At 41.5% G+C, this 16,220-nt stretch overlaps 1 protein-coding gene across 1 annotated transcript in view; it reads right to left on the bottom strand.

The window, feature by feature from the left end:
• Positions 1–16,096, bottom strand: part of SPATA6L (spermatogenesis associated 6 like) — a 37,863-nt gene extending 21,767 nt beyond the window's left edge. The window contains exons 1-4 of the mRNA XM_063128552.1: positions 16,058–16,096; positions 14,587–14,724; positions 12,078–12,126; positions 4,608–4,732 (exon numbers count right to left, since the gene is read on the bottom strand). Coding sequence (XP_062984622.1) covers positions 4,608–4,732; positions 12,078–12,126; positions 14,587–14,724; positions 16,058–16,096 — 351 coding nt within the window. The remainder of the gene's footprint in view (positions 1–4,607; positions 4,733–12,077; positions 12,127–14,586; positions 14,725–16,057) is intronic.
• Positions 16,097–16,220: the final 124 nt, after the last annotated feature.

Here is a 16,220-nt window from a genome sequence, read left to right as displayed (position 1 = left end):
AAATTACAGCATCAAGGTAGTCCATGCAAAGAATTTAAAACAACGGCTGTGTGGTGGTGGTGGTTTGGGTACCCATTTAGGGTTCTTCGTTAATAAACATTTCACTCATATTAATCCAAGATGCACCATTTTTCTTCAAAGTGGATCTGAGAATGCTTAACATAACCCACTACAGATAATCTGTACTTAGCCTATCTAATATATCTGATAAAATACTATTGTTGCTTAAACAAAGGAATTACTTTGAAATATTCCACTTTAAGGAAAGACAATTGAATTAACTCTTGTTTCAGAAAGCCACTTTGCTAACTGCTAAGGAGGACTGGAATGAAATAAGATGTAAAATAATTTGGCTGTTGATGCTTATGCAAGGCAATCCTATACTGTTAGTTTTACCCTACCCTGTGCCTGTTGGCATTCTCTTCCCCTCCTTATTGTTTTACTATGATTTTATTAGATTGTAAGCCTATGCGGCAGGGCCTTGCTATTTACTGTATTACTCTGTACAGCACCATGTACATTGATGGTGCTATATAAATAAATAAATAATAATAATAATAATAATAATAATATACATGTTTACTCAGAAGCAAGTCCAACGTTGAATGGGTTGCAGCCTAGATTCACTCATATGTGCTCAACAGCCATTGAATTTGGTGGCACTTAGTTCTGAGTAAACATGCATGGACTTGTCCTGTCAGGTAGCTTTATATGTGAGAATTAAAAAACCTTCATAAAAATATGAAGTGGGCCAATATTATCGTTATTTCTTACTTCTTATATTTATATCTTGCCTTTCAGGATATAAATCTTTCCAAGGCAGCTTGTAAATAAAATAAACAGACATTAATACAGCCACATAAAAATGTTAAAACACAAGAATACACAGCAATCCTTCCCACAGAGCAGTTGGTGGTAGAAAACCCTGAGAAAAGGGAGGGGTGGGGAGCATAGGGTGACCCTATGAAAAGGAGGACAGGGCTCCTGTATCTTTAACAGTTGCATAGAAAAGGGAATTTCAGGTGTCATTTGTATATATGGAGAACCTGGTGAAATTCCCTCTTCATCACAACAGTTAGTGCAGGAGCTACACTAGAGTGACAGGATTTAAAAGAGGGTAGGGCACCAGCAGCTTTAACTGTTGTGATGAAGAGGAAATTTCACCAGGTTCCCCATATATACAAATGACACCTGCTGAAATTCCCTTTTCAATACAACTTTTAAAGATACAGGAGCCCTGTCCTCCTTTTCATATGGTCACCCAAGGGGAGCAGTCCCACTGGATGGGGTTCTGAGGTGGTCTTCACTTACTTGCCTCCCTCCCTCTCTCCTGGAATCCTTCCAACAGGGCAGTTGGAGGTAATGCCCCGTGGGGCAGAGGAAGGGAAAGTCCAACAATGCAATAGGTGCCTGAAGCACCTTATGGCTGCAATCCAGTGCATAGTTACCTGGGAGTAAGTCACACTCAGTGAGGCTTACTTCTGAGTAAGCATGCACAGGACGAGGCTATCAGTCTGTTATAGGCAAAAGTGACAATGATAAACAGGGGAAAAATCCTGAGTAAATATGGGTTAGTAATTTCCAAAAAGTATATATTTTTAAAGGACAACTTCAATTGTTAACAAGAGTTAAGATAAATGTATGTATAGTTAATATGGAATGAAAAGAAGTATCTGCTATGTCCACATCTTTATCGGGACATAATAAAAGCGAATTAGAAAATACTTTAAGAATATGATGTATTTATTCATGAAATGTTTTATCAGGGGAGAGCAAAGCGAGCAACCAATGGCTAGGAGATCCCTAGTATATTGCCTCAAGTCCCTACAAAAGTGTATAAACACTTTGACACATGCCCATTCTTTGAAAAATGACCAAAGCTCCTGTTAAAAATCAATCTCCTTTCAACACAGTATAATAGTTTGCTACCGCAACTGCAGCATTATGCAACAGCAGCCGTCACTTGAGATAGATATGACAAGCAGGACACAGGAGAGTCTGGGGATAGCTCAGCCATGGTAATGTTTTGACCAACTCCACATTAGCCACTAGCATGGTTAAACCTGCCTGATATGGTGCAGAAACATTTATAACGAAATTGCCACTTGCACTAATGCAAGGTGCAAAACCTATTCTGTTTGCCATTTCATCAATACCCTGACATCCCTAAAGAATCCCACACTTAGCAAGTAGGGCAAGTCAGTCAGTTGCAATCAGAGTGACAATACCCAAGAAATATCAGAAGCTACAACCAATGCAGAACTTGGCAGTCCAGCTATTGACGGTGCTGACCATATTTATTTCACTTCTGCAGTAATTACTCCACTTATGTACTGCCTTTTTCCAAAGTGTTCTAGTGGTATATACTCAAAGCATGTCAGACATATTACTTGGGGTGACCCTATGAAAAGGAGGACAGGGCTCCTATATCTTTAAGAGTTGTATAGAAAAGGGAATTTCAGCAGGTGTCATTTGTATGCATGCAGCACCTGGTGAAATTCCCTTCTCATCCTAGTATTGGCGGGAAAGGCGGGATATAAATAAATATAATAATGATGATGATAATAATTAACAATACACCTAATTCTTCATAGAATTAGGTTTATATCTGGTCAAGGGGGCAGGGCTCCTGCAGCTTTAACTATTGTGATAAAGAGGGAATTTCACAAGGTGCTACATGCATACAAATGACACCTGCTGAAATTCCCTTTTCTATACAACTCTTAAAGATATAGGAGCCCTGTCCTCCTTTTCATAGGGTCACCCTATATTACTTTCAACTTGGTGCAGTTACACTGGTTATACAATTCTATCCCACGTTTCTGCATATTATACTCGAAATGGCTAACACCGTTTTTTTAAAAATCACCATAAAACATAAACATCAAAAATGATAAAACAGCTCACAATTAAATCTATGCAATAAGTTTACATGATAACAGACTCATCAACAGAAGGAGAGGATGAGGCGAGTAGAAGTTACTACTCATTCTTGCTTGCTTTGAGAAAGTAGGTGAATGAGAATGAGCAAGAAAAATGAGGAGGAAGAGGGGGAAGGGCAACAGGGCAAGGAGGCTCCAGGCTTGGGTAGTGGGAACCCTACTGAGGACATGGGCCTTGGCAGATGCCCAGTGATGCCGACCCTGACATCAGAGTCAGGGTGCTGATGCACTCACGTCCTGCCTGTGGGTTTCCTGTGGGCAGCTGGTTGGCCACTGTGTGAATACAATGCTGGCCTAGATGGACCCTCAGTCTGATCCAGCTGAGCTCTTCTTATGTTTTTATCTCCAATGGCAAAAAGACACAGAGCAGGGCCTCTAAGGACAATTGTAAAGCTTGGGAAGATGTATATGGCTTCCAGGTCCAATTCCCAGTGCTGCCCAGTGCTACCAAAAGTAGCTTAAGGCCTGTGTACCTGAAGGAGCACTTCCTCTCTGTCCCTTCAGATCATAATGTGAAGTCCTATTCCTTATTCCTTCCATTCAGGGTTAAAACCTAAAATTATTAGGTACGTGGCTGGCCTTTTTCAATGATTGTACCAAAGTTATGGAGCAGCCTTCCTATGAAAGCCCACTAAGCTACTCCATACTTTGGCCTAATCTACACCAAGCAGGATATTCCACTATGAAAGCAGTATGAAAGTGGTACATAATAGGCAGGAGCCACACTACTGCTTTATAATGGTATTGAAGTGCACTGACAACTGTTGGGGCCCATTGACATATACCGCTTTCATACCACTATATCCTGCTTGGTGTGGCTCCTGCCTTTTATATATTGCTTTAGTACCACTTTCATAGTGCAATATCCTGCTTGGTGTAGATCACGCCTTTGTCTTCTTCTGCCACCACCTTTTCCAACCATGAAGAATTTGTTGCTGCTTTTTATTGTGTTGAGGCTGTTCTCATAATGTTTTTAAGGGTTTAAACGTTTATAAGGATTTTATACAAACTGATGCACGGTGTAGAGAATGTGGATAGGGAGACATTTTTCTCCCTCTCCCATAATACTAGGACCAGGGGTCATCCCATGAAGCTGATTGATGGGAGATTCAGGACAAATAAAAGGAAGAACTTCTTCACGCAGCGCATAAATTATGGAATTCGCTACCACAAGATGTAGTGATGGCCACCGATTTGGATGGCTTTAAAAGGGGGTTGGATAAATTCCTGGAGGAGAAGGCTATCAATGGGTACTAGTCCTGATGGTTATGTGCTACCTCCAGTATCTGAGGCAGTAAGCCTGTGTGCACCAGTTTCTGGGCAACATGGGTGAGAGGGTGCTGTTACACCATGTCCTATTTTCTTGGTCCCTGATCGACAGCTGGTTGGCCACTGTGTGAACAAAGTGCTGGACTAGACGGACCCTCGGTCTGATCCAGCATGGCATTTCTAATGTTCTTATAGTAAACATTAACTGTTTTTTACGCATCCCTCAGCCTTTTTAAACTGGAAGTGATGGAGAAATAGCATCAATAAACAGATAAAGATTTTTAAAAAGTAGAAAATGTTTACTGTCATATATTAGGAATAGCTGTGACATTAATAAGGGTACTGAGTAGATCTTAATTACTTTGGTATACGCGTAACCATCCCATAATAACTCACTGGGAAAGAAGGGTGTGTGTGCATTAGTAACTCTCTGTCCACTCCAGGATATGTAGGAGTCAGTTTGGGCTCTGGAAACAGAAAATCTCGAGTGTTCTCTTCATAAAATGCAAGCTGTTCTTTCTCTGAAAGACGAATAAAGGAGAATGAGGTAGATCACGTAAATTGTGACCAGTCTCCCAACAGAACAGAGTCTCTTCATATCATCTCTTAAAAGGATATTTTCTTGGAATGTTTGCTCTGTTCTAAGAATATTTGATTGCATAGTGTACAATACATAAGTCACATTCACACATAATGATAACCCTGGTTTATTAATACGAATGAGAAACAAAACTGAAATTACAATTTATTGGGCCCAAACAAGCCAGAATTGTAAACCAGTTTTAATGTAAACAGTTTATTGTTGGCTCCTAAGTCTAGGTTGTTTGAGCACAATAAACCATAAATATGGTAAGCTATTACTGCCTGGTTTGTTTACCCACTTATGCAAAGTAAGGAGCAAATAGATCAAGTTTGAACAACACGACATGGCTCGTCATGGATTCTTTAACCCACAACGAGCATTGGCACATCTGGACACCAGGTTGGAAATGCATCCCCACTCAAGGGTTATCGTGTTGTTTGAATCTGGCAAACATGGGTTATGTGGTTAAACAACCTTCGCGAAACCCTTCTACCATGGGTTATGCGAGGGTTGTTTAATCCTTGTATAACCCATGCTTACTGGGTTCGCATGACAAGACAACCCCTGAGTGGGATTGCATATTCAAAATGGCAGCCTCACCTGCCCTGCACACACTACAACCTTATTGTGAGCTAAATAACACAAGGTGGGCTGTCGGATGATGTGAACAGCCCCATTGTGTGCATCAGCAAGCAGCTCATCTACATTGTGGTTTAATAATGCAGAATTCCTGGCTTATCATTACATGCCAATTTGACCACAGAGGAAGGGCTCTGCATCACTAGGAGAATAAGATGCCTCTGGAGTGTCTATGGTGTAGTGGTGACTAACAGCTACAACTAAGGAGAAAAGCACTTCCAAGTAGATATATTTTTGTAACCTCAAGTTGAAACGAGTGATTACTTCTAGAGACCTGTCCGACTAAGGCTCAGACTAGACATGACAATATTCATGCAATTATGAATTGTGTGATTATGGGGTGGGTGTGTTTTTAGTAAATAGCAGCTGCAGGGTAGGATCATAACCACAGCATGGGGTGGGGCGTGTTTTATTCCTTTACCACCACTGCACCTCCAGTATGGATCAGCCCCCCGCCCCCAGCTGCTTTTTGACAATGGAAGCTTGTCTTTGTAACCTGCCTTTGACTATGACCAGTGCTATCTGCTTTTGTTTTAAGCGTTTTTCTTAAATGATTGAAGCCCATGAAACTGAAGTTTTCAGGTAGCTATGTACAATGATTTCAACATCTCTCTCTCTCGAGTTGTCATAAAAATTAGGTCACAAAGACTATCTAAACGACTCAATCCCATTTATTGTCGCGGCTCACAGGTTGGCCTTTGCAGGCATTGCTGGGCCAGTGGCCTTTCTCCTCACCTTCAACCAGTCTCTGAACTGATCGAAGGGCCATTGTTGCAGCATTCTGCCAAAGGGTAGGGCATGAAAGGAGCAGAATCCTCTCCTGCCTGATTGCATGGCAACCTACAGACCACAGGACATTCAGAAGCGGGTGCAAAAGCTACCAGCCATAACTGAAAGTAAAGAAAGGCACTGGAATCTCCAAGCAGGATTATCTCACTTTCGAGGAATAAAAACATGTTTCAGGTGAAGCGAAGCAAATTACTAATTACACCAATATAACTTTAACCAACTCATGGAAAGAATGGATAAATGTAGTGGATGGCTAATTTTTATTGAAGAAAATATCTTGTTTTTCACATTGACATGGCATTTAATCTTCCCCACCTTCTCACTATCCTAGTACGGTGGGATGCATCATGATTATATATAATTGCATTTGGCCTTTAATTATCATAAAACATTTAGTATTGCCTCGAAATTGTTGTCTCTTCACTTTCAAGCACCTCATAAGCTGTGGTCTTATTTTTAGGTTTCAGCAACGGAACAAAGACTTTTCATTTGGGAAGGACAACGTTCACAGCAAGTCTAAAGGCCATTTCTGAGAGGTGAAGACAAACAGTGGAATCCTATACTTATCTACTCAGAAGTAAGTCCCACAGAGTTCAGTGGGGCTTACTCCCAGGTAAGTGTGTAAACAATTGCAGCCTAAATTGCACAATAAAACCCATTGGGCCTGTTCAGAAGACACCTTAAACCCTGCTGGTTAAGGCTTTTGGTTAAGGTGTCTTGTGCAATGTGTTTTGCTAAACCTTGGTAACTTTCTAACCCCAGTCAGACTGTCTGCAGCAGGGTTAGCAGCTTTAACCGTGGCTTAAAGTGTTGTGTGCGACAGCACAGCTTGTGGTTAGTGCTAATCCCAGAGAACCACAGTTTTGCTGTCCACAATCCCTGAAGTGTCACCTGTGTTTTAAGAACATTTGTTGTGGTTATTTTTTAAGTTCATAGTCACACAAGATACAAGTGCTCTTGAGAAATTGTCAGGGGGCTTGGTGGAGCTCGCATCATCACCTGCTTGCCAATTCAGTTAAAGGCTAGATCTACACTACTGCTTTACAGGGGCACTGAAGTGCACTGATAACTGTTGGGCCACAATCCACATTCTATATACCGCTTTCCTAATGATTTGACACAAGGTGTAGATCTGCCCCAAAAGTCTCTGAGCCCCAAATACCAATCTTTTGCCTATCCCACCATATAACTGTTCTTTTCCTCTAACATGAGAAAAGAACAGCCCTTTATTCCACTTTGGTGCATCTCAATGGACGGGAGAAATAAAAACATGAAGAGACTCCAAATGTGGGTCACCGCAATAGAGGTGCCATAAAGTTAGCGAGGGGGGCTTCCTTATTGTTTGGCCATTCCAGACTTTGTGAAGAAGACTCCAAAAGCCAAAGAAATGCCCTGAAATCAAGCAACTTGCTAAGCTCATTTCCACTGATTTAGCTGCTGTGCTGCAGTGATTAATATCTGCAACTTTAAAAAAAAAAAGCGAAGGAGAAATGTTCCTTTACGCTTTCTTCAGTAATGGAAGACTTGGCGTAGCATAGCAAAACTAGAGTGTGATGCCATCTTTAGCTCTCAGCTGGTTAATCACAAGTATTCCATTCTATTTTGAGTTAGGAATGACTATAAAAATTGAATGCCAAACTGTTCAACTGTTTTGTGGGCAATTTCCAAAATTATATGTCATCAGGAAATATATAATATTAAAACCACATTCATCATTGTCGGCATCTTCCCCGCCCCACTCTGGTTAGGGAGATTATATGAAGCTAAAGCTATGAACGTAAAGAATGACTGAGGCCAGGGGTTCCACAGCAATGATTATTTGAATTTCAGAAGTTAATGTCATTTGAATATCAATTTCCTTCACAACAAAATTGTTTTAATCTACAAATTTTAAAAGGATAATCCAGACTCTACCAAATTAGGAACCTTTAGCAGAAATTGTAGGAATATTTTGTTTTTTTGGAATACTCATTCTTTATTTAAAATTTTATGAATTTTTTTAAAATCCATTTAGCATACTTAGAAAATTGATTAAAGCAACCCAACTGAATGTTAGAAGGGCAAACTCCATCATCTGCAGTACAACTGTAACCTTGAAGGTTCTTACACACTCATCCGTATAGACAAAAGTAGCAAGAGCCAAACATTCTATGCAAATATCCTTGCATAGCTTACTGCATTTTTCCTGTAATTAGGTCAGTTAACAGTTATGAAATTTGAATGATCTCACAACGTATCGTTGATGAGACAGATAAATTAGAAGATACTACACAGAGCCAGGGAAGGAGAAGGAATGAGGAGTAGAATATATCTGAGTTTGGCCTAATTCAGTAAAAAAGAACATTAAACGTTACTGGAGAACTTAAAACATGATTTGGATGAACAAGTATGAAGAGTAGAAAGAGTCTATTCCCATTACCTGAAAACCACTATTGAGTGCAAATTGCTCTTGCAAACGGACTCCGTTTTCTTTGAAGCAGCTTGCTATATTCTGAACTCTTTTTATATCTGGAATTTCCCAGCCCCATGTTTATATCTATATAGCTACATTTAAGTCCCTGTTTGTTTGTTTTAATTCCATCCATAACTAGACTTAACTAAATGACACCTTAGGCAAGGAGCACCTTTGGCATCCCTCTGTGGCCCCGTTCAGAAGTCACCTTAAACCACGGCTTTAACCATGGTGAATAAGGCTTTTTGCTTTATTCAGTATGGTTAAAGCCATGGTTTAAGGTGTCTTCTGAATGGGGCCTGTCTGTTCCCTATCCACTGTCTGTCTGACATAGAATTCCTGTGCATTGTGTAAGAACCTGGGTTGTGTTTCTGGGTGCCCAGTCGTATTACAGCATGCTGGCCAGGCCGCATAATTATCCTAAAGGAATTGAGAATGTACATTAGGACGCAGCTAGCTCTCTCCTGTGCCTGCAGATTGCAGGGGAAGTATGGCGGTGGGCAGGAGGAGGCGGTAAGCTGTCTCTCAGGGAAGCTTGTCCACCATTACTAACCTTCTCAGTGAGGAATACATGACAAGCTTCCAAGGATCGCCCCCACCCCCTCTAGTATATCAGAATATCACTTGAGAACTACTGGTTTTCATTTTTGCTTTTTTTTTAAATGGAAAGTTGCCTATATGTCCTCTTCCCTTTTTCCTACTACTAAGTTAAGCTTCGTTACCTTTTTTCTTCATTCATCTCACCTGACGAATCTACCCTTTTCCAGTTTGCCAAGCCTTTCTTGCAATTTGACCATTAAAAAGGAACTCAGGATCAAATTGCAAGAAAGGCTTATTCTGCCACCCTGTGTTCACTTAGCAGACAGCCGCAACAAAATGTCATCACACTGCAAGCTGCATTCACTGCCGTGAACTTTAAATTATACATTAATAGCATATTTTGTCCAGGATAGCATTTACTATTCTATATGTTACCTTGCATTTACTATCCACTGGTTATTGGTATGTTTCTGAGTGCAATTTAAAGTGTTTTCACCTTGAAAGGTCTGGGATTGAATACTTGAAGGAGAGCCTTCACCCATATCGAACTGGCCGCACTTTAAGTAGGGTGACCATATGAAAAGGAGGACAGGGCTCCTGGATCTTTAACAGTTGCATAGAAAAAGGAATTTCAGCAGGTGTCATTTGTATATATGGAGAACCTGATGAAATTCCCTCTTCATCACAACAGTTAAAGTACAGGAGCTATAGTAGAGTGAACAGATTTAAAAGAGGGCAGGGCACCTGCAGCGTTAACTGTTGTGATGAAGAGGAAATTTTACCAGGTTCCCCATATATACAAATGACACCTGCTGAAATTCCCTTTTCAATACAACTGTTAAAGATACAGGAGCCCTGTCCTCCTTTTCATATGGTCACCCTAGCGTAAGGGAGCTCCACCGACCTGCTCCAATTGCAAAATGAGCATTTCTGCTGGTTTTAGGGCTTCCTCTGAAAGCCCTCTGAAAGAAGCGACAACACGCTGCTGCACAAGCGATGGGTCCGGCTCGTGCAACGGAATCAGTGGAACCCACCCCTTGCACAACAGAATCAGCGGGGCACAAGAGAATTGGTGGAAGTGTAATAGCCAGTTGGATTCTGCCTCATGTGCTGTATTGTTATACTCTGCTTTGGAAGGTCTCCTGTCCTGAAAACTGGCCAAGAAATATTTTAAATAAATAAATCTGTCCAGAATAATCTCATCAGTTAATAATAATGGCAGTTTGGTGAATAGGGAGGAAACAGAAGCGTGCCTTCTAATGCTACCATCATCCAAGATAGTAATAGAAAGTTGTGAAGAATACTTTCCCTCCCACCACCCCATGTTTACCTTCAGGTATCAGTTCAGATAATCGAAACTTTGTTACACTTTCTAAAAGAAGACAAATAAAAAATGTTATTTATTTTAGCTGAAGAAATATGTGGATTTAAACTATACTTTCAGTGCAAGGGTGGCCAAGTCCCTATGAGACACAACAAGAAATCTTTATTTGGCTGAGACCCACAAACAGACATTTCCTTTTTCCTTCTTCCCTGCCCAAGTCCTGTCATTCATCTCCGGGGTTACCAACAATTTCAGTTTATTTTGGTGGCCAAAGTAAATTAAAGGAGCTGAGATACTCAAGATATTCAAACGAAACTTTTTCAATCTTGAATGGTGCACAATTTTTTTCTCTAGACATCACAAATACAAATGAAGAAAAACACATTGGCTAGGTCAGACATAATGGGAAGCCATTGTTTCCTGTTACAAGAACAAAGCACAACTAGCCTCCAACTCATGCACTTGACCCTCCTGCCTTTCTCACCCATAAGGAGGAGATCAAAAGCTGCTACTTTTGATTTTAAAGTAACCACAGTTCCCCATGATGTCTGAACACAGGTAACTGGTTTATTTAAACTATGGTTTGCAAACAAGCCTGGATCTAAAACCATGGTTTGCTCCTAGCTTGTTCCCAGTAACCACAGATTAAACAAACCACAGCTACCTCAATTCAGATGTCACAGGAAATTGTGGGCAGTCTAAAAATGAAACGGCTGTTTTCGATCCCTACCAAATGAAAGAGGAGAGGAGTACACAAGACCAAGACTTATGCAGGTATGTTCACACAGATGGAAACCATGGCTTTTCATTACTTCTGAAAAGTAATGGCCTATATTAATATGTATTCGGAATAACTCCTGCATCTTCAGCTTGAAGCTCTATTCAGGTGAAAAGGGTCACACATTCTATCAATACATGAGTTGGGGGAGTTGGATTGCACCGACTAGCCCAGCGGTGGGGAACCCAGGCCCAGGGCCAAATCTCACCACCCTGGGGTGTCAGCCCGGCCCTCCAGGGTTCCCCAGATGTGCCCCAACCATTTCCCCCAAATGTGGTGGTTTTTATGAATATTTTCCCCTGTTCTAAAAAGGTTGTAACACCTCCCCTAAGACTTAAGTTATTGGCAGTAAGAGCTTTAAGCTACAAAATGCTGGCATTTTTGTCTCCACCCCTTTTGCCTTCAGCCTCAACCACCACCACCACTGGAATGTGGTCCTTGAGAGCTTACCTGGAATTGAATTTGGCCCTTGGCTGAAAGAGGTTCCACATCCCTAGACTAGTCCCACTGCTGACATTGTACACTCCAACTAGCCTGCCCCCTGGTGTCTGTATGCACAGTCTGCAGGGAGGGACCTGTCAATGCATACAGTTTTACACACAAAATCTTCCCCCCCTATGGACATTTATGCTGTATTCCTAGACACCAGGGGCAGGCTAGTCGGAGTCTGTGATGTCAGGGGCAAGGCTAGTTAGCATGTGAGCCAGTCTGCTAGAATAGGGGCTACAGATAACATGAGGAATATGTTTTGGGAGACTTACTTTCTAGCAGTTCTACTACAGCAACTGGATCTGTAGCCTGTTCAAAAATCTACAGAACAGAAGCAAAGGCAAGGAAAATTTAAAAAGCATTACAGCTATCAACTGATTGAGTAATACCACATTTTAAAAATTATAAATCAACTGATTTAATAAATTGATTAAATTTAAATACATATAAAATACATATAAATACCTTCATTATACTGAAGGAAGTTCAACATATCTTACAATGCAATACATAAAACAACAAATGTTAGAAGGAAATGCCTTCTTTATTTTGTTTCTCCATTACATTCACACATCAGAAGTAATATAGTCCCAAAAATTAAAAGCGTGCTGTTTGCTCACAGACCCATTGTTGAAGATTTGCCCTCATCAATGAGCTAAAGTTGTTTACTAGCAATCAAGTCAACTAGCAATCTAAACAAAGAGGTCTGAAATCATCTAATAAATATGACACATAATGGGCAAGAACTAATGCCACTAACCAGAATCAAGCCATGCTAAAAGTTTTTGGGTGAGATCTTCAGGAGGGGGAAAGGCTCTGGATAAAATCCCCCCCCCCCGGGTTTCCCTGGTGCTTCTCCAGCACCAGGGATAAGCAACAGCTGAACAAAGAAAAGCTAAGTGAAGCAGCCACCACCTCCACCTTCTTAATTTCCCCAGAATGCCTTGAAGCCCACAGGCATTCTGGGAAAATTAAGGTAGGGGTGGCTGCAGCCACTTTGACTGGTACCTCTCTTCACAGAACTGGGTCAATAGATAGATAGATAGATAGATAGATGTGTGTGTTTAAAAAGGAAGAGAGGCCAGCAGCAGCAGCACTGGACCCTCTAGCAGTGCACCCTCCATCATGCCACTGGTCTATTATTCTCATCCTTCCTAGGACCTTTGTACACACACACACTGCTCCCACCAAGCTCCCAAGATTTTTGAAACCTTCATGCTAGCTTTAGTAAGCACCCTTTATTTCGTAATGTTCTCATACCATAAAACAGGTCTTCCTAAGGCCATAAATCCAGTGTGCTTGCTAGCAACCTGATGAATAACAGATAAGCTTATGCTGTTTCCACAACTCAGAACCTGGGGCTGCAGTCAGACACACCAAAGCAAATGGCTTCAAGTATGTTTAGATAGAAAAGAAGTCCTACAACTCCCAGTATTCTCCAGCCAGTCAGGCTGGCTAGGGAATGCTGGGAGTTGTTGGACTTGTTTCTTTCTAAACATGAACAGGATTGCATCCTTAATCTTCTTTTCAGGCTTTGCTTTAGAGCATTTGCTTTAGACCACTCTGGTTTTAGAGCACTATCCTCCTGGCTGACTGTTTAAAATAAAATATTTAGTGACAAGTCTCAAAGTTAACAATACTTGCACCTTAAATGTAAAATGGTTAAATACACCTTAAATGTAAAATATTCTAAATTCCACCCCCTGTACTTGATATTTATTTTGTAGAAATGTGCACGGCTAAAAAATATCTGAATAGCCATCATGTAGAAGATGGAGCAGACAAATTCTCTGTTGCTCCAGAGGGAAGGATGAGAACTAATGGGTGAAATTGCAGGGAAGCAGGTTTTGGTTATACATTAGGAGAAACTTACTAATGGTAAACGCTGAAGAGCAGTTCAACAGTGTAACTGACTGCCTCAGTGTGGGATGAGCTCTCCTTTACTGGAGGTATGGACAGTCATCTGTCAGAGCTGCTGTAGCTGTACACAGAGGGGAGAAGATCTCCTCAGTGGTGGCCCCCCAATTATAGAATGATCTCCCCGACAAGGCCCACTTGGTGCCAACATTGTTATTTTTACAGTGCCAGGTTAAAACTGCCCTCTTCTCTCAGGCATTAGCCAGCATATAATGGGCCTGTTAAGATGACATAAGCCATGGTTAGGCTGCTAACCCTTTTGCAGCAAACGTTTAGTGAGCCTGTTTAAACCATGGTTATGTAACCACCATGGTTGGGAATGGTTCACCTGACATGCTAAGTCAAGGTTCACATGACATGCTAAGCCATAATATTTAGCTCAAAGTGTTTAACCACCATGGCTTAGCATGTCATCTGAACAGGGTCAATGAGTTTTTAGTCAGCTCCTGGATTTCTTTAGCGGATTGTTTAAAAAATCGTTTTTAGATATATGTTGTCTGTGTGTGCTCTCTGATTACATGTATTCATGTAAATGGGTTTTGCACTTTGTATAATGTATTTTAATGATTTTTAATTTTTGTGAACCACCCAAAGAGCTTCAGCTATGCAGCGGTATGGAAATATAATGAATGAATGAAATGAATGAATTTGCAGAACTTGCGTTGATCAGGGGGTTGGGCAAGATGACCAGCAAGGCCCCTGCCAATTCTATGGTTCTATGATTCTACAAGGTAGCAGCAACCTTCATGTCATGCATGTGAACTTCCCAGAGAAACCTGCCAGACCTTTGGTCTAAGCCAGCGAAAGAGTGTTTTATGTTTAAAGAAAAATTAAGACAAAGTCTTCTTTAAAATCCTGAGTTACCTTTTCAAACCACATTTGCTCATGAAACAGGAGAGGGAAGATGGGAGGAAGGCAATTGGTCTCCTTGCACTGACCCAGAATGCAAACATGAAGATAAACATCGCTCTTTTCTGTCAAGTATACACCAGGACAAGAGACCTTTCATGAGAGAGAGAATGCGAGAGAGACAATCACATAATTAAAAGTGAGTCAGCAGCAGAGGGTGCAACATAAGATCAATGGGCTGTCTGTAACTCTTTCCTTCAACTTCCACCAATTGCAAATTGATAAATAGAGGAAGTGGGACACATTGGTCTGGTAAATTATTCGGATATTTACTTGGCCCATATATGTCAACATCAGCTGAATACCATCCCGCGAATAATACTAATTGTGATGTCACCACGTTATGGGCCAAACAGCCATTCAACATGATAAATGGCTACAGTTCTCAAGCCATACAAGATGTTAGCTTCATGAGATTCCACATCATTCCTCTCTTTCTTCCATCCGTGAGCCTTGGACAATTAAGGAAAATAACCTCTTGGCTTGGAAAGGTTGTTCATAGTCCATTGCTGTCGGCCATTCTTGAAACTATTACCAGAGATCCAGTTCTGCTCACAGCACCAGTGCAAGTTAGCAATATTGGTTTTATGCAATGAGATGTTTTTCCTTTTTCCTTCTGCTTTTATCCTGGTTACATCACTCAGCATCTTCTTGCTTGTGTTTAATGTGTTGCACACTGTCTGAGAACTTAGGCTAACTGGATGGCTTAAAAGAATAATACACATATTTATAATCAAAGGCTGATGTTGACTTTTGGTTTAGCATGCATTTTTGGATTCTTCAAACAGCAATAATAAAGATGAGAATGCATCTGGGTATGTGCAGAGTGCCAGCAATCACATGCTACTACCTACCCCCATCACCCTGTGGTACAGCTTGGGGCCAAAGTCCACAGCATACCCCTTCTCACACACACATACATACACAACTGACCACCCAGAGAGTAGCATGTGCAGAAGCAAATTCCATTTTATTCCTGTAGTCATAATGGTGCTATAATTTAAGTTTAACATGCAGAACTGCACTTGCTCAGTGTGTGTGTGTGTGTGTGTGTATGTATAAATCAGGGTGAACAAGGAGTTTTGTTGTTATACAAAGCAGTTTTAAAGCATAGAATAGTGGTGGCGGTGGTGGTAAGAGAAGTGTTAGTTTTGTGTTTCACAACTGAAGAAATTCAACAGGGCTACGTAAACAGCCCCCGCATAAGTCCAGGGTCTACAATTACCTAGCTGCACCTCCGCACCACTGCTTTCCCACTCCCAACTGGCGAACTGCTTGCACACAAAAAGGAGGCCACCACAATCCGCCCAGTGGGAATACACTTCGGACTGAAAACACGAAACGCTTTGATCCCGGGTCCCTTTTACGGGCTTCTCTCCCCCGCTGGCTGTGCACAGCCCCTGCACCACCCGCTCGCCCTTCTCACCGCATGGATCTGCAGCTCCACCACGACCTTCAGCGGCATCCCCACCCTCGATCTAGCGCAGGGGGCTCGGCGCGCGAGGCACGGCTCTCCCGCCCGGACACCACACCTGCCCGTGAGGGAGGGGAGGGGGGCAAGCGTCGCGTCGCCATGGAAACGCCAACGT

This window comes from Elgaria multicarinata, chromosome 6 (assembly GCF_023053635.1).
Source record: "Elgaria multicarinata webbii isolate HBS135686 ecotype San Diego chromosome 6, rElgMul1.1.pri, whole genome shotgun sequence".
NCBI lineage: Eukaryota > Metazoa > Chordata > Lepidosauria > Squamata > Anguidae > Elgaria > Elgaria multicarinata.
The sequence above is the reverse complement of the archived record's forward strand: the minus strand, read 5'-3'. Positions and strand labels throughout refer to the sequence as shown.